The 24,226-nt window shown below is 49.0% G+C and overlaps 2 protein-coding genes across 4 annotated transcripts in view; one reads left to right on the top strand and one right to left on the bottom strand.

Annotated features, from left to right (window-relative positions):
- Positions 1-252: 252 nt before the first annotated feature.
- LOC120938057 (2'-deoxynucleoside 5'-phosphate N-hydrolase 1-like) lies at positions 253-6,019 on the top strand. Its single transcript, XM_040351729.1, has 3 exons — positions 253-435; positions 3,351-3,533; positions 5,837-6,019. The coding sequence occupies exons 1-3, from the start codon at positions 264-266 to the stop codon at positions 5,956-5,958; spliced, it is 477 nt and encodes a 158-aa protein (XP_040207663.1). The 5' UTR covers positions 253-263; the 3' UTR covers positions 5,959-6,019.
- Positions 6,020-22,758: 16,739 nt separating this feature from the next.
- The window catches only part of CUL9 (cullin 9), a 77,686-nt gene continuing 76,218 nt past the window's right edge, over positions 22,759-24,226 (bottom strand). For 2 of the 3 annotated variants that reach the window (XM_040351725.1, XM_040351726.1), the window contains exon 41: positions 22,759-23,373. In XM_040351725.1, coding sequence (XP_040207659.1) covers positions 23,172-23,373 — 202 coding nt within the window. In that variant the 3' untranslated portion in view covers positions 22,759-23,171. The remainder of the gene's footprint in view (positions 23,374-24,226) is intronic. The other variant, XM_040351727.1, reaches the window with a different exon arrangement.

The raw sequence follows: 24,226 nt of genomic DNA, 5'->3' as shown, positions 1-24,226 counted from the left end.
TCACCCCCCCCCTATATACAGACTCACCCCCCCCCCCCCTGACATACAGACTGTGTACAGCCTATACAGCTTGTTGCTGTACCTTCGTACAACCAGCCTGTGTCCCCCGCTGTCATCCAGATGGAGCCAGGCCCAGGTTCAGTCTAGCCGTCTCTCCCGGATGCAGCCGATCAATCGGCATGTGAGGAGTTCATGTAACTCAGCTGTTTTGAGCTCGGCGCTCGACTTCTATTGTCTGAAATCGGCACATGCTCAGTAGCTGCATGGGATGCAGATTTGACCGGTCTGCTCTCAGGGATGGAATGTCTCTCTCGGTATATTTCTGTGGTAATATTCGGGGCGGTCGGGAGGACCGGGCTCTGTATGAGCGGATCGTCCAGGTGTTGCAGCGCTACGGAACCGTGCTGACCGAGCACATTGAGAGCTCTGAAGCCGGTAATGGCAGTCGAACATGTCCTGTCACTTGTTGGGCTCCGACAAAATGGCGGTTTCCTTGGGGGGCACCATGTGAGGGCTCTGTTCTATATCGCCACCTGAGCCCAGAGGGGGGGTCATAGAACCCTACAGAGGGGAGGAACAAGACAGACATAGGGGGAGGGGCTCTTGTAGAACTATAGAAAAGGGGCGGTGGTCATAGAGTCCTGGATAGGGGGCAGTATGATAGAGTTGCGGGCTAATAGGGCTCTATTGGTGGGGGGGGTTGATACATGACAGAGATGGGGGTCATAGAGTTCTTGGGGGGAGGGGTTTAAGCATGCAGAGCTGGCTGGGGGTTCTAAGGACAGGTGCTATATGACAGCTGGGGGTCATTAAGTTCTGAGGGGGGGGGGGGTATTACATGACAGTGCTGGGGGCTCATAGAGTTCTGGGGGGGGAGGGGGTGTAGCATAAGCATGACAGAGCTGGTGTGGGGGGGGGGGCTCTTAAGGATGGGTGCTACATGACAGAGCTGGGGGCTCAGGGCTCTATGAGGGGCATGACAGATCTGGGGGCTCATAGAGCTATATGGAGGGGTGCTTCATGAGAGAGCTGGGGGTCATCGAGTTCTTGGGGGGGGGGGGGTAAGCATGACAGAGCTGGCGGGGGGGGGGGGGGTGGGCTCTGAGGACGGGTGCTATATGACAGCAGGGGTCATTAAGTTTTTGTGGGGGGGGAATGCTACATGACAGCTGGGGGGGGGGGAGGGCCATAGAGTTCTTGGGGGGGGGCTCTCTAAGGACAGGTGCTATATGACAGAGCTGGGGGTCATTAAGTTCTTGGGGGGGGGGATGTTGCATGACAGTGCTGGGGGCTCATGGAGTTCTGGGGGGGGGGTGCTACATGACAGAGCTGGGGGTTATTAAGTTTGGATGCTACATGACAGAGCTGGGGGGTCATAGAGTTCTTGGGGGGGTGGGGTAAGCATGACAGAGTTGGCATGGGGCTCTAAGGATGGGGGGGGTGCTACATGACAGAGCTGGCAGGGGGCTCTAAGGATGGGGGGGTGCTACATGACAGAGCTGGGGGTTAATAGAGTTCTGGGGGGGGGGGGGATGCCACATGACAGAGCTGGGGGGGTCAGGGCTTTATGAGGGGCATGACAGATCTGGGGGCTCTATGGAGGGGTGCTACATGACAGAGCTGGGGGTCATAGAGTTCTTAGGGGGGGGGGGCGTAAGAATTACAGAGCTGACTGGGGGCTCTGAGGACGGGGTGCTATTTGACAGAGCTGGGGTCATTAGGTTCTTGTGGGGGGGATGCTACATGACAGATCTGGGGTCATAGAGCTCTATGAGGGGCATGACAGTGCTGGGGGCTCGTAGAGTTCTGGGGGGGAGGGGGTAGCATAAGCATGACAGAGCTGGTGGTGGGGGAGCTCTTAAGGATGGGTGCTACATGACAGTGCTGGGGGCTCGTAGAGCTCTATGGAGGGGCATGACAGTGCTGGGGGCTCGTAGAGCTCTATGGAGGGGTGCTACAGGACATAGGGTGAGGGTCATAAAGTCCTGAAGTCAAGACCAAGGGGCGGGCACTTTTAACAAATGCATTTAACCACTTAACGGCCACCGCACGACGATCTACGTCGGCAGAATGGCACGGCTGGGCAGATGGACGTACCGGCATGTCCTTTACATCTACCCAGCCGTGGGTCGCGGGCGCGCGCCCGTGACCTGAAGCTCCAGGACCGCGAGACCCGATCGCCGCTGGGGTCCCGCGATTGGTCCCCGGAACTGAAGAACGGGGAGAGCCGTATGTAAACACGGCTTCCCCGTGCTTCACTGTGGCGGCTGCATCGATCGTGTCATCCCTTTTATAGGGGGAAACAATCGATGACATCACTCCTACAGCCACACCCCCCTACAGTTGTAAACACACACTAGGTGAAACATAACCCCTTCAGCGCCCCCTGTGGTTAACTCCCAAACTGCAACTGTCATTTTCACAATAAAGAATGCATTTTAAATGCATTTTTTGCTGTGAAAATGACAATGGTCCCAAAAATTTGTCAAAATTGTCCGAAGTGTCCGCCATAATGTCGCAGTCACGAAAAAAATCGCTGATCGCCGCCATTAGTAGTAAAAAAAAAAATAAAAAAATAAAAATGCAATAAAACTACCCCCTATTTTGTAAACGCTATAAATTTTGCGCAAACCAACCGATAAACGCTTATTGCGATTTTTTTTTTTTTTTTACCAAAAATAGGTAGAAGAATACGTATCGGCCTAAACTGAGGAAAAAAAATGTTTTTTATATATTTTTGGGGGATATTTATTACAGCAAAAAGTAAAAAATATTGCATTTTTTTCAAAATTGTCGCTCTATTTTTGCTTATAGCGCAAAAAATAAAAACCGCAGAGGTGATCAAATACCACCAAAAGAAAGCTCTATTTGTGGGGAAAAAAAGGACGCCAATTCTGTTTGGGAGCCACGTCACACGACCGCGCAATTGTCAGTTAAAGCGACGCAGTCCCCAATCGCAAAAAGGGGCCTGGTCCTTTACCTGCATTTTGGTCCGGGGCTTAAGTGGTTAAATATGTTGACGGTCAGTAGATGAAAGCGGACCCCTCCCAGGAAGGACAGTCGTCTTCCTGTATCTATACCAGATCTCGGCTCCAGTGGCAGAATTTGGCGCGGCTGTCCTGTATCAGTCACGTCTTCGGAACTCGGCTTGCATGCTTCTAGCAGACCTTCATTTACAGGCAGTGGGAGAGCGGAGGTGATTACCAGCATTGATCTCGGGTTGTGCTCCTGAATACCACACAGTTGCTGCCCCGGTGACGGCCTTGTGCCAATCTCGTCTCAGTTTAAACTTGCAGAGAATGGATCGGTAACCTGGGCACCCTGATCATCTTCTGTGCTGTCTGTTGTAGGGGAAGACGCTTCCGAGAAAGGAGACAAATTCATCCATGACAGAGATGTGGAGCGACTTAAAAAGGCCGATGTGGTAGTGGTGGAAGTGACCCAGCCGACCTTCTATGTCGGCTATGAGCTGGGCCGGGCTTTGGCATTGAATAAAAAAATCTTGTGCCTATTCAGACCATCCTGTGGACGAGGTGAGGAATGTTTTTATGACTTTTTTTTTATCTTTGGAAAGAGGAAAGTCGAAATGAGATGTAACAAAGTACAGCGGAACCTCGGATTGCGAGTAATGCGGTTAACGAGCGTTTCGCAATACAAGCTCTTTTTTTTTAAAAATCATAACTTGGTTTGCGAGTGTTGTCTCGCAAATCGCACGATTCAGGCCGAAGTGGTGTGCAGTACCGCATTTGGCCTGAGGTGGGGGGGCCGATCGTCGCCGATCGCAGCCGTTCGGAAATGCACAGAAAGGCCCGAGGACAGCTCGGCTGACCTCAGCAAATCTCAGGAAACAAAGTCTTACCGAGGTGTCCTTGGGCCTTTTCGGACATTTCCGAGGCTCTCCTGCGCCCCTGCCTCTGGCCACATGCGGTATTGCATGCAATTGAAATCAATGCGGAACAAATTATTTTAGTTTCTATTGACTCCAATAGGGAAACTCGCTTTGATATATGAGTGCTTTGGATTACAAGCATTCTCCTGGAACGGACTATGCTCGTAATCCGAGGTCCTACTGTATAAAAGCTTTTTACACACTAAGAGCCGGAGAGATCTATCAAACAGGCAGCTGGGTGAATCCCGACAATATGGGATCCTTCTGGAGCGGCTATGTGATGTCAGCTGACAGCAGGCCTTTTCCCGCTGTTGACTGATTCTGGGTCCCAGGAGAGCAAAAGTTAAAGGGGTTGTAAAGGTAAAAAAAAAATGTTTCCCTAAATATCTTCCTTTTACCTTAGTGCAGTCCTCCTTCACTTATCTCATCCTTCCATTTTGCTTTTAAATGTCCTTCTTTCTTCTGAGAAATCCACACTTCCTGTTCTTCTGTCTGTAACTCCACACAGTAATGCGAGGCTTTCTCCCTGGTGTGGAGTGTCGTGCTCGCCCCCTCCCTTGGACTACTGGAGAGTCAGGACGTCCACTAACACACGGCTCCTTTCTCTATCTGCAACGTAGAGAGCGTCCTGACTCTCCTGTAGTCCAAGGGAGGGGGCGAGCTCAACACTCCACACCAGGGAGAAAGCCTCGCATTTTTATTTATTTTTTTAAATACTCTGTCCTACAGATCAGGTGTAATAACACTATAGCTCATGGACAGCTTCAGGCAAACTGTGGCCCCCATAGCCACCTGAGATATTCTGGGGGGGTTCTTTATGTTGTACACAACCCTTAGGAGCCACCAATTCCTTATAAAAAAAAAAAGGGAAAGTGTGGGCACCTGGTAAGAGGCTGTAGGCCAGCTGAGCTTAGACGTATATACTCGAGTATAAGCCGACCCGAATATAAGCCGAGGCACCTAATTTTACCACAAAAAAATGGGAAAGGGTATTGACTCGAGTATAAGCCTAGGGTGTCCATCTGCATGCCTCACTGTGTCCATGACTAGACTGACGTTTAACATGGGAGTCTATGGAAGGGCTACATGGGATGTGTGCCAAGTTCTGGGTCCAGGGGACCTACGGCCGGTCGGTACCGGGTCCCCAAAGTCCCTGGAGAAATAACGTTTAACATGGGAGTCTATGGAAGGGGTGCCCGGCTTTGAAAAATCATTGCCTCCTGGCCAACAAACTTTGCACACTTGTAGAGGAAGAGTGGGGGCTACATGTGTGCCAAGTTTGGGGTCCAGGGGACCTACAGCCAAGCTGGTACTGGGTCCCCAAAGTCCCAGGGATCAGTCGCAAAAAGGTGACTCGAGTATAAGCCGAGGGGGACATTTTCCAAACAAAAAAATGTGCTAAAAAACACGGCTTAGGTCCCTTGCACACTGGGGCGTTTTTCATGCGGTACAGCGCTAAAAATAGCGCTGCTATACCGCATGAAGAATCATGCCCTGTAGTGTTCAATGTGAAAGCCCGAAGGCTTTCACATTGAAGCGGTGCGCTAGCAGGAGCGCACCAAAAGTCCTGCTAGCCGCATCTTTACTGCGGTATAGGAGCGGTGAACACTCCTATATCGCGCCTTCCCATTGAAATCAATGGGAAGGCGCGGTAATACCGCCCGCAACGCGGGCGGTATTGACCCTTTTTCGGCCGCTTGCGGAGGTTAAAACCTCACCGCTAGCGCCCGAATATCGCGGTAAATACAACGGTATAGCCGCGCTACAAATAGCCGCGCTATACCGTCACCGCGGCTCCACGCTGCAATGTGAAAGCAGCCTTATACTCGAGTATATACGGTATGTCTGTAGCGGAGAATGCTATCCTTCATTCACTTTGCAGTGTTTTGTATGAGTGAAGATGTCCTGCAGATGTTCTTATATTCCATTGTGCTCTTGTATTCCCAGAACTGTCTGCAATGATTCGGGGCGCCCACGATAGACAATTGGTCCTCGTTAAGGACTACGAGGCGGAGGAAATGGAAGGAATCCTCGCAGACTACTTTACGGTCACTTTCCCGTCATTGTAACTCAAAAAAAATTGTGTGATGTAATAAAAGTTTATTTTTTCGGGCTTTTCTTTTTATTTATATGTATGTTCCTTGAAGAATGAAGAGAACGGCCGATCGTTATTCTAATACGCTCGTTCACAGGATAAGAAGCCCCCCGTAAATCGGATCCGCGATCTCTCTGTCTGAGGTTCACCACCCACTCCTGATTGTTTTTGTCTGTACAATACATGGCTGAACTTTCATATACCGTATTTAATGGCGTATACCGCGCACTTTTTTGCCCTGAAAATCAGGGCAAAATCGTGGGTGCCAATACCCGCTTTCCCGCGCCGAGTTTTGAATACTACGCCGACATATACCGAGCGCAGTACACTCGGGTATAGTCGGGCAGTCTTGGCACCTTCCGCGCTGACGTCCTGGACGTACAGGACGTGAGCGCGAGTGTTGCCGAGCCTGCCCGACAATACACGAGTGTACTGCGCTCTGTATATGTCGGCGCAGTATTCAAACTCGGCGCGGGAAACGAGCGGGGAGGACGCCGCAGAAGGACGCCGGACCCGACGAAGAGGACACCTGAGGCCCGCAGACGGACCCCAGACCCGACGAAGAGGACACCCGAAGCCGCAGACGGACGCCGGACCCGACGAGGCCGCCGATGGACGCCGCGCAAGACACCAAAACTGTAAGTACAAAATAAACTTTTTTTCCACAGGATTGGGGGCCACTTTAGGGGTGCGCGGTATACGCGGGAGCGCGTTATACCGCGATAAATACGGTACACTCAGCGGATACTTTATTAGGTACACTTTGCTAGTACAGAGGAACCTTGGATTACGAGTATAATCCGTTCCAGGAGAATCTTCGTAATCCAAAGCACTGGCATATCAAAGCGAGTTTCCCCATAGACGTCAATGAAAACGAAAATAATTCTTTCCGCATTGACTTCAATGGGATGCAATGCTGCATGCGGGCATAGGCAGGGGGGGCGGCGCTGGAGAGCCTCGGAAACGGCTGAAAAGGCCTGAGGACACTTTGGCTGACCTTGGCAAACCTCGGAAAGACTTCCTACCCGAGATTCGCCGAGATTAGCTGTGCTGTCCTCGGGCTTGTCTGAACTGCTCTGCTCGGCTCCGGCACCCCCCACCTCAAGCCAAACGTGGCACTGCACACGGCTTTGGCTTGAATCCGGCTCGTTTTGTGAGACAACCCTCACAAACTGAGTCATGATTTTTTTTAAATACACATAGTTAGATTCAGAAAGAGTTAGGCCGGCTTATCAGTAGATAAGCCGACCTAACTCAGAATCTACGCCGACTTATGTTTAAGCGTATGCTCAAACAGAGATACGCTTAAACATATCTAAGATGAGCCGGCTTGCGCCGTCCTATCTTAGATTGCAATATTTTGGATGGCCGCTAGGTGGCGCTTCCATTGCGGTCAGCGTAGAATATGTAAATGAGGAGATACGCCGATTCACGAACGTACACCCGGCCGACGCAGTACTTTTACGCCATTTACGTTAGAGATAGGCCGCCTAATGTTAGAGCTTGGCCCTACATGGAATAGTAATGTCAAGTATGGCCGCCGTTCCCGCGTAGAAATTCGAATTTTTTACATTGTTTGCGTAATTCGTCCGTGAATCGGGATTTACGTCGTTTACGTCCACGTCAAAATCAATAGGCCCGTGTGGCGTACTTGGCCGCAATGCACACGGGGAAGTGTAGGCGCCCGGCGCATGCGCAGTAAACGTAATAAACGTAAGGTCAAGCCCCATTAACATAAAACACGCCCCCCCCCAAACACATTTGAATTAGGCGCCCTTACACCCGCCGATTTAGGCTACGCCGCCGTAACTTAGCAGGTAAGTACATTGTGAATCATGTACTTGCCTAGCTAACTTACGGCAGCTAGATAAGTTATGCGAGTGCTTTGGATTACGAGCGTTCACCTGGAACAGATTATCCTTGTAATCCAAAGTTCCACTCTGTTCCTAAAGCAGTGATGGCGAACCTTGGCACCCCAGATGTTTTGGAACTACATTTTCCATGATGCCCATCTTCACTGCTGAGTGCATGAGCATCATGGGAAATGTAGTTCCAAAACATCTGGGGTGCCAAGGTTCACCATCACTGTCAGCAACAATACTCAGGTAGGCCGTAGCGTTTAAACCATGCTCAATTGGTACTAAGGGGCCCAAATTGTGCCAAGAAAATATCCCCACCACCACCACCACCAACCTGAATCGGTGATACAAGGCAGGATGGGTCCAAGCGCCAAATTCTGACCCCACCATCTTGAATTTCGCAGCTGAAATCCAGACTCATCAGACCAGGCAACGTTTCTCCAATCTTCTAATTGTAGCCTTAGGCCCAGATTCTCAAAGGGCTTACGACGGCGCAACGCAATGTACGCCATCGTAAGTCCTAATCTGGGCCGTCGTATCTATGCGACTGATTCTTAGAATCAGTTACGCATAGATAACCATTAGATCCGACAGGCGTAAGGCTCTTACGCTGTCGGATCTTAAATGCAATTTTTTTTTTCGCCGTTGAGTATGCAAATTAGCAACATACGCAAATTCCCGAACGTACGCGCGGTCGACGCAGTGAAGTTACGACGTTTACGTTAGATTTGCGACGCGTAAAGTTGCCCCCGCTATATGAGGGGCAACCAATGTTAAGTATGGCCGTCGTTCCCGCGTCAAAATTTAAAAATGTACATCGTTTGCATAAGTCGTCCGTGAATGGGGCTGGACGCCATTTACATTCACGTCTAAACCAATGACGTCCTTGCGACGTCATTTAGCGCAATGCACGTCGGGAAATTTTAGGGACGGCGCATGCGCAGTACGTTCGGCGCGGGGACGCGCCTAATTTAAATGATCCACGCCCCCTACCCGGCTCATTTGAATTAGGCGGGCTTGCGCCGGGGGGATTTACGCTACGCCGCCGCAACTTTACAGGCAAGTTCTTTGTGAATAAAGCACTTGCCTGTAAAAACTTGCGGCGGCGTAACGTAAATGACATACGTTACGCCGCCGCAGTTTTACGCCCATCTACGAGAATCTGGGCCTTAGTTTCCTGTTCTTAGCTAAAAGGAGTGGCACCCGGTGTGGTCTTCTGCTGTAGGCCATCTGCTTCAAGGTTCGACGTGTTGCACGTTCAGAGATGGGATTCTGCAAACTTTGGTTGTAACGAGTGGTTATTTGGGTAAGGCCCCTTTCACACTACTGCAACTTCAAAGTCGCACTATTTTGCCATGACTTTAGGAAATGCCTGTGTAAACTTGAGGTCTAGTGACGTCATCGCAACTCGGCCAGTCAGACGGCCAGAATGGGCAAACCCAGAGGGAAGCTCTGGCAGCATGGCGCTGGTGGGCTTTGGTTTAAGGCAGTGATGGCGAACCTAGGCACCCCACATGTTTTGGAACTACATTTCCCATGATGCTTATGCACTCTGCAGTGTAGTTGAGCATCATGGGAAATGTAGTTTCAAAACATCTGGGGGTGCCAAGGTTCGCCATCACTGGTTTAACCGCTTCCATACCGGGCTTTTATACCCACCTCCATACCGGGCCTATTCCGGCACTTCTCTCCTACATGTACAAATCATAATTTTTTTGCTAGAAAATTACGCAGAACCCCCAAACATTATATATACATTTTTTTTAGCAGACACCCTAGGGAATAAAAGGACAGTCATTGCAACGTTTTATCTTGCACGGTATTTGTGCAATAATTTTTCAAGCGCCTTTTTTTTGGAAAAAAATTGTTTCATGAATTAAAAAAATAACAAAACAGTAAAGTTAGCCCATTTTTTTTGTAAAATATGAAAGATGATGTTACACCGAGTAAATAGATACCTAACATGTCACGCTTTAAAATTGCACACACTCATGGAATGGCGCCAAACTTCGGTACTTAAAAATCTCCATAGGCAACGCTTTGAAATTTTTTACAGGTTACCAGTTTAGATTTACAGAGGAGATCTAGTGCTGGAATTGTTGCTGGCACTCTAACGCACGCGGCGATACCTCACATATGTGGTTTAAACGGCGTTTACATATGCCGGCGGGACTTGCGTGTGCGTTCGCTTCTGCGCGCGAGCTACTGGGGACAGGGGCGTTAAAAAAAAAATTATATATTTTTTTTTTTTTTTACATATTTATTTCTTTTTTTACACTTTTTTTTTTATTTTTATTTTTTTTATTATCACTTTTATTCCTATTACAAGGAATGTAAACATCCCTTGTAATAGGAATGTGTGTGACAGGTCCTCTTTATGGAGAGATGTGGGGTCAATAAGACCCCACATCTCTCCTCCAGGCTGGAAAGCATGAAATCGGTGAAAAAAAATTCACCAATCTCATGCTTACTGTTGCTTAGCAGCCGCGGCTTTATTTACTTACGGGGACCCGGGCGTGACGTCATCACATCGCGCCCGGGTCCTCCGATGGTCATAGAGATGACTGGTGACCATCTGGTCACCAGTCATCTCTATGCTTCCTGCCAGCGCTTGACGATTCGTTCTCCGGGCCCCCGATGGCACAGGAGAGCCCGGAGAAGCACCGGATGGCAGCGGGAGGGGGGGGGGGGATGTCCCCTCCCGCCGCCTGTAAGAACGATCTAGCGGCACTAGAATCGCCGGCAGAAGAGAAGGATATCTGAATGATGCCTCTAGCTGCAGGCATCATTCAGATATCCCCCCACAAAGCCCAGGACGTCAAATGACGCCCACCCGGATCGTTAGAGGTCCTTTGTGGACGTCATTTGACAATGGGCCGGGCGGGAAGTGGTTAAGGCAAGGATTCTCGAACTACGGCCCTCCAGCTGTTGCGGAACTACACATCCCATGAGGCATTGTAAAACTCTGACATTCACAGACATGATGGGAATTGCAGTTCCTGAACAACTGGAGAGCCGTAGTTTAAGGTAAGGCTCTCAAAATGCGCTAGTATGCAATGCATACTAGCAAATTTTCTCTCTGCAAGGCAACGTCATAATGTATTTTATCCCCCCCCCCCTCTCTCTTCTTTTACCAAGTTTACTACGGCTATAATGTGTGGAATTTCAAGGTCATTGAGGCCTTACTCATACCATACAGTGCCTTCAAAAAGTATTCATACCCCTTGAAATTTTCCACACTTTGTCATGTTACAACCAAAAGCGTAAATGTATTTTATGTGATAGACCAACACAAAGTGGCACATAATTATACAGTGGAAGGAAAATGATAAATGGTTTTCAACATTTTTTTTTACAAATAAATATGTTAAAGGTGTGTGGGGGGGCATTTGTACTCAGCCCCCTTTACTCTGATACCCCCAACTAAAATCTAGTGGAATCAATTGCCTTCAGAAGTCACCTAATTGGTAAATAGAGTCCACCTGTGTGTCTTTTAATCTCAGTATAAATACAGCTGTTCTTTGAAGCCCTCAGAGGTTTGTTAGAGAACCTTAGTGAGCAAACAGCATCATGAAGGCCAAGGAACACACCAGACAGGTCAGGGATAAAGTTGTGGAGAAGTATAAAGCAGGGTTAGGTTATAGAAAAATATCCCAAGCTTTGAACATCTCACGGAGCTCTGTTCAATCCATCATCCGAAAATGGAAAGCGTATGGCACAACTGCAGACCTACCAAGACATGGCCGTCCACCTAAACTGACCGGGCCGGACAAGGAGAGAATTCATCAGAGAATCAGCCAAGAGGCCCATGGTAACTCTGGAGGAGCTGCAGAGATCCACAGCTCAGGGGGGAGAATCTGTCCACAGGACAACTATTAGTGGTCTCTCCACAAATCTGCCCTTTATGGAAGAGTGGCAAGAAGAAAGAAAGACATAAGAAGTCCTGTTTGCGACGTCAATTACCGCAATGTGCATCGGGAAATTTTAGGGACGGCGCATGCGCAGTACGTTCGGCGCGGGAACGTGCCTAATTTAAATAATCCACGCCCCCTACGGGATCATTTGAATTACGAGCGCTTATGCCGGCCCCTTTTACGCTACGCCGCCGCAACTTTACAGGCAAGTACTTTGTGAATCAAGCACTTGCCCGTAAAACTTGCGGAGGCGTAACGTAAATGTCGCTCGTTACGCCGCCGCAGTTTTGCACACCCCTACCTGAATCCACCCCTATGTGTAGCGAAGATTTAACACTGCACATCACCCTGAACACACCATCCCCACTGTGAAACATGGCGGTGGCAGCATCATATGGGTCGGGGAATGCGTTTCTTCAGCAGGGACAGGGAAGCTGGTCAGAGTAGATGGAAAGATGGATGGAGACAAATACAGGACAATCTTAGAAGAAAACCTGTTATGCCTCGTACGTACAAGATACGAAAATTGTAAGTACAATTTCCTCCAACAAAACGATCTGCTGATTTTCAGATCGTTAGTATGGTACTTGCAACAGTCATTTCTGTTTTTTCATCAGACAAAAGCTGGATATGCAAACTATAATTTTTTTTGTCGTACGTGAACTTGAAGCGGGAGTTCACCCGAAAAAAAATTTTAACCTTACATTGAGGCTCATTTTGTGAAGGGGAATCGGGTAGTTTTTTTTTAAAATCAAAGCTGTACTTACCATTTTAGAGAGCGATCTTCTCCGCCGCTTCCGGGTATGGTCTTCGGGACTGGGCGTTCCTATTTGATTGACAGTCTTCCGACGGTCACATACATCGCGTCACGAGTAGCCGAAAGTCGGTGCGGCTCTATACGGCGCCTGCGCACCGACGTTCGGCTACTTTCGGAAAATCGTGACGCGATGTATGCGACCGTCGGAAGCCTGTCAATCAAATAGGAACGCCCAGTCCCGCAGCCCATAACCGGAAGCGGCGGAGAAGATCGCTCTCTAAAACGGGAAGTACGGCTTCGATTTTAAAAAAACTACACGATTCCCCTAATCAAAATGAGCCTCAATCTAATATTAAAAATTAAGTTTTCGGGTGAACCTCCACTTTAACGCTCAATTTTCGTTTAATTAGCAAGGGCTTCGTATGAAAAAAAAAAAAATGGCAAAACTACATATGCTCAGAAACTAAAAAATACATACAAAACTAGTCAACACATTGCGTCACTTCTGAAGCTGTATTGTGTCGTACGGGAATATTCGTATGGCGAGTAACCTCTTGACTTTCGACATGAAACCAGAATGCTACAAAAAGCGGATGTTCACTCGTCCGAAAATATGATGGTGTGTACGCGGCTTTAGAGTCTGCAAAAGACTTGAGGCTGGGGTGGAGGTTCATCTTCCAGCAGGACAACGACCCTAAAGTACAGCCAGAGCTACAATGGAATGGTTTAGATCAAAGCACATTCATGTGTTAGAATGGCCCAGTCACAGTCCAGACCTAAATCACATTGAGAATCTGTGGCAAGACCTGAAAATTGCTGATCACAGACGCTCTCCATCCAATCTGACAGAGCTTGAGATATTTTACAAAGAAGAAGAAGAATGGGCAGAAATGTTCCTCTCTAGATGGGCAAAGCTGGTAGAGACCCCCCCAAAAAGACTTGCAGCTGTAATTGTAGAGAAAGGGGGTTCTACAAAGTATTGACTCCGGGGGGCGCCATACAAATGCCCCTTCCCCCCACACTTTTCATGTATTTGTAAAAAAAAAAAAAGTTGAAAACCATTTATCATTTTCCTTCCACTTCACAATTATGTGACACTTTGTGTTGGTCCATCACATAAAATCCCAATAAAATACATTTACGTTTTTGGTTGTAACATGACAACATGTGGAACATTTCAAGGGGTATGAATACTTTTTTAAGCCACTGTAGGTGCAAAAAAACTGCTGGAAAAATGTGCAAATGTGACATGCATAGAATATTTTAGGCTTGTTCACACCATGTGCAGAGAAGTGTTTTTCTAACGAAGATTTCTGCAAGGACACAGGAAAGGAAAAAACGTTTCTGTGTGTTCTGTTCACACCCTAACCTTGGCGTCATCTTTTATTTTATTTTTTTTTTGCACAGAAATATAAAACGTTATGCAAATAATGCACAAAGAAAACAATTAGGGTTGGTTTACTAAACCTGGAGTGTGCAAAGAAACACCATCAGTCTACCCCCCCTTACGTCAGGTGCCCCCGTCAGAGTCTACCCCCCCCTTACGTCAGGTGCCCCCATCAGTCTACCCCCCCTTACGTCAGGTGCCCCCGTCAGTCTACCCCCCCCCTTACGTCAGGTGCCCCCGTCAGAGTCTACCCCCCCCCTTACGTCAGGTGCCCCCATCAGTCTACCCCCCCTTACGTCAGGTGCCCCCGTCAGTCTACCCCCCCCCCTTACGTCAGGTGCCCCCGTCAGAGTCTACCCCCCCTTACGTCAGGTGCCCCCGTCAGTCTACCCCCCTTACGTCAGGTGCCCCCGTCAGTCTACCCCCCCCTTACGTCAGGTGCCCCCGTCAGTCTACCCCCCCCTTACGTCAGGTGCCCCCGTCAGTCTACCCCCCCCTTACGTCAGGTGCCCCCGTCAGTCTACCCCCCCCTTACGTCAGGTGCCCCCGTCAGTCTACCCCCCCCTTACGTCAGGTGCCCCCGTCAGTCTACCCCCCCCTTACGTCAGGTGCCCCCGTCAGTCTACCCCCCCTTACGTCAGGTGCCCCCGTCAGTCTACCCCCCCTTACGTCAGGTGCCCCCGTCAGTCTACCCCCCCTTACGTCAGGTGCCCCCGTCAGTCTACCCCCCCTTACGTCCGGTGTCCCTGTCAGTCTCCCCCCTTACATCAGGTGCCCCCGTCAGTCTCCCCCTTACATCAGGTGTCCCCGTCAGTCTCCCCCCTTACATCAGGTGTCCCCGTCAGTCTCCCCCCTTACATCAGGTGCCCCCGTCAGTCTCCCCCCTTACATCAGGTGTCCCCGTCAGTCTCCCCCCTTACATCAGGTGCTCCCATCAGAGTCTACCCCCTTATATCAGGTGCCCCCGTCAGTCTCCCCCCCTTACATCAGGTGCCCCTGTCAGTCTCCCCCCCTTACATCAGGTGCCCCCATCAGAGTCTACCCCCTTACATCAGGTGCCCCCGTCAGTCTACCCCCTTACATCAGGTGCTCCCATCAGAGTCTACCCCCTTATATCAGGTGCCCCCTCAGAGTCTACCCCCTTACATCAGGTGCCCCCGTCAGTCTCCCCCCCTTACATCAGGTGCCCACGTCAGTCTCCCCCCTTACATCAGGTGCCCCCGTCAGAGTCTACCCCCCCTTACATCAGGGGCCCCAGTCAGCATTTCCCCCTACATCAGGTGGCCCTGTCAGAGTCCCCCCCTTTACATCAGGTGCTCCCCCATCAGAGTTACCCCCCCCCCCCCCCCCCCAACATCAGGTACCACAAACAAAGTGTCCCTCCTTCCCCCTTAACTCACAGATCAAACACTAAAACCACCTCCTTTCTCTCACCAGTCTTCACTCTCCTGCAATGCCGCTCTGACACTGAGCTGTACCGGCTTCTCCATCGCTTCCTGCAGGCTGGAGAGAGAACAACAACCCATTCTCTCTCCAGCTATCTTCGGGAGCCACAGTCCGGTCTGAATAAAGTGTCCGGTTTTCAGGCAGACTGAGAACCGGACTGTCCGGGTGAACCCCAGACAGACGGCAAACCTAAAATCAACCCTATTGTGTCATGTGAATTTTTTTCACATTATACCAGTGTTACGGTGTGAACAAAGCACATACAAAACAAAAAAAAAATTGTATTATGTGTGCCCTTGAAGAGACAGGTGCAGAAAAACGCACATCTCTGCCCATGGCGTGAACAAGCCCTTAGAACTCCAGTGCCCCCAACAGGTCATGTTTTCAGGCTTTGCATTATTTTGCACAGGTGATTTGATCAGTTTCACTGCCTTAGTAATTACCACAGCTGTTTTATCTGAGGGAAACCCTGAAAACATGACCTGTTGGGGCACCTTAACGCCCGCCGCACGACTATATACGTCCGCAAAATGGCACGGACAGGCAGATGGGCGTATATATACGTCCCTGCCTTCTAGCGGGTGGGGGGTCCGATCGGGACACCCCCCCCCGCGGGCGGATTCCCTCGGGGAGCAATCGTGGAAGACGGCGCGGCTATTCGTTTATAGCCGCTCCGTCGCGATCGCTCCCCGGAGCTGAAGAACGGGGAGAGCCGTATGTAAACACGGCTTCCCCGTGCTTCACTGTGGCGGCTGCATCGATCGAGTGATCCCCTTTATAGGGAGACTCGATCGATGACGTCAGTCCTACAGCCACACCCCCCTACAGTTGTAAACACACACTAGGTGAACCCTAACTCCTACAGCGCCACCTGTGGTTAACTCCCAAACTGCAACTGTCATTTTCACAATAAACAATGCTATTTAAATGCATTTTTTGCTGTAAAAATTACAATGGTCCCAAAAATGTGTCAAAATTGTCCGAAGCGTTCGCCATAATGTCGCAGTCACGAAAAAAAAATCGCTGATCGCCGCCATTAGTAGTAGAATTTTTTTTTTTAATAAAAATGCAATAAAACTATCCCCTATTTTGTAAACGCTATAAATTTAGCGCAAACCAACCGATAAACGCTTATTGCGATTTTTTTTTACCAAAAATAGGTAGAAGAATACGTATCGGCCTAAACTGAGGAAAAAAAATGTTTTTATATATTTTTGGGGGATATTTATTATAGCAAAAAGTAAAAAATATTGCATTTTTTTCAAAATTGTCGCTCTATTTTTTTTTATAGCGCAAAAAATAAAAACCGCAGAGGTGATCAAATACCACCAAAAGAAAGCTCTATTTGTGGGGGAAAAAAGGACGCCAATTTTGTTTGGGAGCCACATCGCACGACCGCGCAATTGTCTGTTAAAGCGACACAGTGCCGAAATCGCAAAACCTGGCCTGGGCATTTAGCTGCAAAATGGTCCGGGGCTTAAGTGGTTAAAGACTGGAGTTGAGAAACACTGCATTAGAGCACGTGTTAAACTTGGAGACCCAAGTGCTGAATCCGGCCTGCCAGGCCATTTCATGTGGCCCTCACACCTCTCCTGCAGCAGCCCCCCTTGTAAGAAAATAAATGGCTGCACATCCAGGAATTCCAATTGCCTTTTATTGTTCAAAGTGATAATACAAAAGACACCAACACGAGGTCACAGACGTGTTTTACACATACATCTTGTGCTTAATCAATGATTAAGCACAAGATGTATGTGTGAAATGTGTCTACGTGACCTCGTGTTGGTGTCTTTGGTGTTATCACCTTGAACAATAAAAGGCAATCGGAATTCCTGGATGTGCAGCCATTTATTTTCTTACAAGTTTCTCACGGAGGCGGGCCGGGGCTGCCACTCTATGAGACATTCCACCTCAGGTTCTCATTATACACCTGGGAGCAGTGGCTCTTTTTCTTTGTATATTCCCTTGTCTCAGCAGCAGAGAGGAGAGCAGAACTCCTCCCACAGATCCTGCGCCCCTCTGTGCAGGGAAGAGAGCAGAACTCCTCCCACAGATCCTGCGCCCCTCTGTGCAGGGAGGAGAGCAGAACTCCTCCCACAGATCCTGCGCCCCTCTGTGCAGGGAAGAGAGGAGAACTCCTCCCACAGATCCTGCGCCCCTCTGTGCAGGGAAGAGAGCAGAACTCCTCCCACAGATCCTGCGCCCCTCTGTGCAGGGAAGAGAGCAGAACTCCTCCCACAGATCCTGCGCCCCTCTGTGCAGGGAAGAGAGCAGAACTCCTCCCACAGATCCTGCGCCCCTCTGTGCAGGGAAGAGAGCAGAACTCCTCCCACAGATCCTGCGCCCCTCTGTGCAGGGAGGAGAGCAGAACTCCTCCCACAGATCCTGCACCCCTCTGTGCAGGGAAGAGAGGAGAACTCCTCCCACAGATCCTGCGCCCCTCTGTGCAGGGAAGAGAGGAGAACTCCTCCCACAGATCCTGCGCCCCTCTGTGCAGGGAAGAGAGCAGAACTCCTCCCACAGATCCTGCGCCCCTCTGTGCAGGGAAGAGAGCAGAACTCCTCCCACAGATCCTGCGCCCCTCTGTGCAGAGAAGAGAGCAGAACTCCTCCCACAGATCCTGCGCCCCTCTGTGCAGGGAAGAGAGCAGAACTCCTCCCAGAGATCCTGCGCCCCTCTGTGCAGGGAAGAGAGCAGAACTCCTGCCACAGATCCTGCGCCCCTCTGTGCAGGGAGGAGAGCAGAACTCCTGCCACAGATCCTGCGCCCCTCTGTGCAGGGAAGAGAGCAGAACTCCTGCCACAGATCCTGCGCCCCTCTGTGCAGGGAAGAGAGCAGAACTCCTCCCACAGATCCTGTGCCCCTCTGTGCAGGGAAGAGAGCAGAACTCCTCCCACAGATCCTGCGCCCCTCTGTGCAGGGAAGAGAGCAGAACTCCTCCCACAGATCCTGCGCCCCTCTGTGCAGGGAAGAGAGCAGAACTCCTCCCACAGATCCTGCGCCCCTCTGTGCAGGGAAGAGAGCAGAACTCCTCCCACAGATCCTGCGCCCCTCTGTGCAGGGAAGAGAGCAGAACTCCTCCCACAGATCCTGCGCCCCTCTGTGCAGGGAAGAGAGCAGAACTCCTCCCACAGATCCTGCGCCCCTCTGTGCAGGGAAGAGAGCAGAACTCCTCCCACAGATCCTGCGCCCCTCTGTGCAGGGAAGAGAGCAGAACTCCTCCCACAGATCCTGCGTACAGCCAGAGCTACAATGGAATGGTTTAGATCAGGGGTGGGCAATTATTTTTTCGATGGGGCCACATGAGAAACTAAAAATATGTTGGAGGGTCGGGCCAAAAGGCTAAACTCAATACTGCATAAAATCAATTGTATTTCTTTATAAAAAGCAGTAAATATAATTGTTGGACAACTGGTACGAGTACTTGTTATAGTTAAACAATGAAAAAGTGAGGTTGCCTTACAAGAAAAAAAATTTAATTTATTAAACAAAATTTCCCAAAACAATGAACATTTTTCACTATTTGTGACTCATATTAGTGAAAATTTCCAGAGAGGATCAGAGACTGCGGACATGATACCAGAGAGGATCAGAGACTGCAGACATTGTCCCCATAAAGTCCTGCCAAACAACAATGTATGCCGTGTCATAAATTATGGTTTATGTATGTCTTATTGTCTTAGCAGAACTCCTCCCACAGATCCTGCACCCCTCTGTGCAGGGAAGAGAGAACTCCTCCCACAGATCCTGCGCCCCTCTGTGCAGGGAGGAGGGCATAACTCCTCCCACAGATCCTGCGCCCCTCTGTGCAGGGAGGAGGGCATAACTCCTCCCACAGATCCTGCGCCCCTCTGTGCAGGGAGGAGGGCATAACTCCTCCCACAGATCCTGCACCCCTCTGTGCAGGGAAGAGAGAACTCCTCCCACAGATCCTACACCCCTCTGTGCATCTGCAGCACTCCCTGGTCTTCTCATTTAGCAGACTCCAGCCTTCTGCTGATCCTCCTCTAGAGCATGGGTCTTTTAAACTATGGCCCTCCAGTTGTTCAGGAACTACAATTCCCATCATGCCTAGTCGTGTCTGTGATTGTCAGTGTGTTCCAATGCCTCACGGGATGTGTAGTTCTGCAACAGCTGGAGGGCCGTAGTTTGCATATCCCTGCTCTAGACCCTGCACATTCTGTGTCTCATCAGTTCTGCCTCTAGCTTCTTCCTCCCAGTAGGGATGAGTTTAGAGTTTGAGTCAAGCATTGCCTATTCGGTGAACAATTTAGGGTGTGAGCGGCAAATTCGAAAAGCCGCGGAACACCCTGTAAAAGTCTAATTTTAAAGGCCAATATGCAAGTTATTGTCCTAAAAAGTGTTTAGGAACCCGGGTCCTGCCCCAGAGGGACATGTATCAATGCAAAAAAAAAAATATATAAATAAGTTTAAAAAAAAAAAAAAAAACACGTTTTTTTTTCGAGAGCAGTGATTTTAATAATGCTTAAAGTGAAACAAAAATGAAATATTCCTTTAAAATTTCATACCCGGGGTGGGGGGGGGGTGTATAGTATGCCTATGAAGTAGCGCATGTTTCCCGTGGTTAGAACTGTCCCTGCATAAGGAAAAAAAAGTCATTTAAAATCACTCGCTGCTATAATGAATTGTCGGCTCCCAGCAATACAGAGAAAAGTCATTCATATAAAAAATAAGCACGTGGGGGTTCCCCCAAATTCAATTACTAGGCCCTTGAGGTCTGGTATAGATATTAAGGGGAACCCCGCGTAAAAAAAAAAAAATTATAACGTGGGGTTTCACCTAAATATCCATTCCAGACCCTTCAGGTCTACCCCAAATTTAAAAAAAAATGGCGTGGAGTTCCCCCAAAAATCCACACCAGACCCCTTATCCGAGCATGCAACCTGGCAGGCCGCAGGAAAAGATGGGGGACGAGAGCGCACCATGTCCCCAGTGGTTGTGGGGGTCTGCGGGCGGGGGGCTTATCGGAATCATTGTACCTCTAACATTTCACTAAGAAAGTGTAAAGAATTGTAAAAAAAATAAAAAAATAAAATAAACACACAAACACATCTTGGAGAAAGTCCTTTATTAAAAAAAAAAAAAAAAAAAGAAAAGAAAAAACCCAGCGGTGGATTTTTTTTAAAATAAAAGGACTCTCCACAGTGTGTGCGTTTTATCTTTACAATTCTTTACACCTTTCTTAGTGAAATGGTAGAGGTACAATGTACCCCATTACAAATTCACAGGGGGGGGGTCAGGATCTGGGGGTCCCCTTTGTTAAAGGGGTCTTCCAGATTCCAATAAGCCTCCTGCCCGCAGACCCCCACAACCACCGGGCAAGGGTTGTGGGGATGAGGCCCTTGTCCCCATCAACATGGGCACAGGGTGCTTTGAGGGGGTCACAGACCCCCAAAGCATCCTCCCAATGTTGAGGGCATGTGGCCTGGTACGGTTCAGGAGGGGGGGGCACTCTCGTCCCCCCCTCTTTTTCCTGCAGCCTGCCAGGTTGTGTGCTTGAATAAGGGGGTCTGGTGTGGATTTTTTTGGGGGGGGGGGGGACTCCAATTTTTTTTTTAATTTGGGGTGGAGTGCCCCTTAAATTCCACACCAGACCTGAAGGGTCTGGAATAGATATCTGGGAGGAACCCCACGTCTTTTTTTTTACATTTGACGCAGGGTTCCCCTTAATATCCATACCAGACCTAAAGGGCCTGGTAATTGAATTTGGGGAGACCCCCACGGGAGCCAACAATTCATTATAGCCGCAAGTGATTTTTAAATGACTATTTCCCTTCAGAAATTACACTTTGTGCAGAGACAGTTCTAAGCACGGGAAACATGCTCTATTTCATTTCACAGGCATACTATACACCCCCCCAGATACAAAATTTAAAGGAATATTTCACTTTTATTGTTTCACTTTAAGCATTATTAAAATCATTGCTCATGGATTTTTTTTTTTTGCATTGATACATGTCCCCTGGGGCAGGACCCGGGTCCCCAAACACTTGCATATTAGCCTTTAAAATTAGCACTTTAGATTTCAAATGTTCGAGTCCCATAGACTTTAACGGGGTTCTAAAGTTCACACAAACTTTTGGTCTGTTCGCAGGTTCTGGTGCGAACCGAACGGATGGGGGGGGGGGGGTGTTGGGCTCATCCCGACCTCCCAGCAGCACAAGGCAAGGAAGGTGCACTGTGATGGAAGGGGTGGGGGGGCTCTTGACATCTTATGTAAAGGAGAGAGTGGGGTATTGCAGACATCTAGGGCTAGATTCAGGTAGAATTAGGCGGGCGTAGCGTATCTCATGAAAAACTACGCCGCCGTAAGTTTGAGCAGCAAGTCCTGTATTCACATAGAACTTGCGCTGAAACTTACGGCGGCGCAGTGTAACTGGGCCGGCGTAAGCCCGCCTAATTCAAAATAGGCTGGTTGGGGGCGTGTTCTATGTAAAATACTAGTGACCCCACGTATTTGACGTTTTTAATTAACGGCGTCCGTGGACCTATCCCAGTGTGCATGCTCCAAATGACGTCGGCAAATCGTCATGCTTTCGACGTGAACGTAAATTACGGCCAGCCCCATTCGCGGACGAGTTACGCAAACGACGTAAAATTTTTCAATTTCGACGCGGGAACGACGGCCATACTTAACATTGGCTGCGCCATGTATTTGGTGGAATAACTTTACGCCTGAAAACCCCTTACGTAAACGGCGTATCTTTACTGCGACGTCCGGGCGTACGTTCGTGAATCCGCGTATCTAGCCGATTTACATATTCTATGCGTAAATCAGCGTACACGCCCCTAGCGGGCAGCGTAAGTATGCAGTTAAGATACGACGGCGTAGGAGACTTACGCCGGTCGTATCTTAGCAACATTTAAGCGTATCTCAGTTTGAGCATATGCTTAAAGTTGCGACGGCGGGGGATTCGGACTTACGACGGCGTATCTACCGATACGCCCGTCGTAAGTCTATGTGAATCTACCCCCTAGTCTTACAAATACAACCGGCCCTTTTGAGGGCAACCATAATGCTGATGCAGCCCCGCAATGAAATGGAGTTTGACACCCCTTCATTAGAGTCATAGGAGTAGGCTAGAAATAATTGAAATTCAATGTGGAAATGAATACACAACTTTAAAGTTTTGACCACAGATACACGTTACCATTTTGTACATTTGTTAATCTATAAAAAAAAAAAGTTTGCCGTCAATTTAAACAGTATACCAAATAAAAGATGTATACGTCCCCAAGAAAGATATAAAAATGGTTTTAGAGGTATGCAAGTTAGTCAAGTTGACCTGGGCATCTCAGTTTCCATGAATTTTGTTCTCTAAAGAGTTAAAAAAAAAAAAAAATTGGAGGGTTAAAATGATTTTTGAAAGAAAATAAAAGCAGACACAAGCAGGGACAACAGCTTAGCTGTAACTTTAATAAACGAGCTGCAGTAACTCCCAGCTGCAATGCCTCATTTCACCCGCCAGAGGCGCCAACTCCCAGCCTATAGATTATGCTGGGGGAGGGGGGGTGGAGAGGGGGGTGGGGGGTCACAATGAGATTGGAAATTAACAGGATTAACCATAATAAAAAATAACTCTTAATTATAAATATAAACATACTGTATATATAATTGCAGTCCCGTTACGATGGCTGGGCCTGTAGTCTTATCAGTGAATTACTGGTAATAAACGGCATTCCCAAGGAAATAACTGAGGCACATGAAGGGGGGGAAATGGGGCAGAGAGTGACAACCCTGCTGGACATAAATGACAACTCCGGACAAATAAATCGGGAGGAGCGGGGGTTGGGTGGATGGATTCACTCGTATGCATCTCCATCGTAATCCTCAAATATAAAGGAATCGGGTTCCAGGTTCTCCGATTCGTCATCTTCATCGTAGGAAAATTCATCTTCATCTAGGTCGTCGTCGTAGTCTTCGTGCCATTCTGGAACATACTCCTCGTCCTCGTCTTCCTGTTCTCCTGCCGTATCTCCAGAATCGGAGGCTCCATCCATAGTGCTAAAAAGGGGCAATATTGAATACGTGATGGGTCTTCCCCGCGGATGGTAGAAGTAAAAAAAATCATCTGCGGTAACATTAGCTGATGTTACATTTAGGGTTGTCCCGATACCACTTTTTTAGGACCGAGTACAAAGTACCGATACTTTTTTTTAAATGTGTCCCCATATGCAGCCACGTCCCCCCACATATGCAGCCACGTCCCCCCACATATGCAGCCACGGCCCCCACATATGCAGCCACGGCCCCCCATATATGCAGCCACGGCCCCCCACATATGCAGCCATGGCCCCCCACATATGCAGCCATGGCCCCCCATACCTTGATGCCGCCGCCGCCGCATGGGTTAAACAGCGTGCGGGGAACATCACAGCTTTCATTTGAATAGCTGTAGTATTCCTGCTGCGCCACGTATAGACACTCCCCCTTGCTCGGCATCTGTCCAATCCCATGCAAAGGGGGAGTGTCTATACGCAGCGCAGCGGGAATACTACAGCTATTCAAATGAAAGCTGTGATGTTCCCCGCACGCTGTTTAACCCATGCGGCGGCGGCGTTGTTGTTGCGGTATGCGACGGGGTCGGCGGCGGCATTCGTTGCGGCGGGGGGGTGGGGGGCGGGGCTTACTGGTTGTCCGGATCAAGTATTCTATTTAGGTATAGGGGGTATTTGCGGGAGTACAAGTACTCCCGCAAATACTCGGTATCGGTCCCGATACTGGTATCGGTATCGGGACAACCCTAGTTACATTAGAAGCAACTTATCTACTACAGGCCTTCAGAATAAATTATCCTATCCCATTCCCGTATACCCAAAAACACAAGAAACAAAACAACCATGTGTGTCCAGATGGA

The sequence above is a fragment of the Rana temporaria genome, chromosome 4 (assembly GCF_905171775.1).
Source record: "Rana temporaria chromosome 4, aRanTem1.1, whole genome shotgun sequence".
NCBI lineage: Eukaryota > Metazoa > Chordata > Amphibia > Anura > Ranidae > Rana > Rana temporaria.
This window is presented reverse-complemented; position numbering and strand designations above follow the sequence as displayed.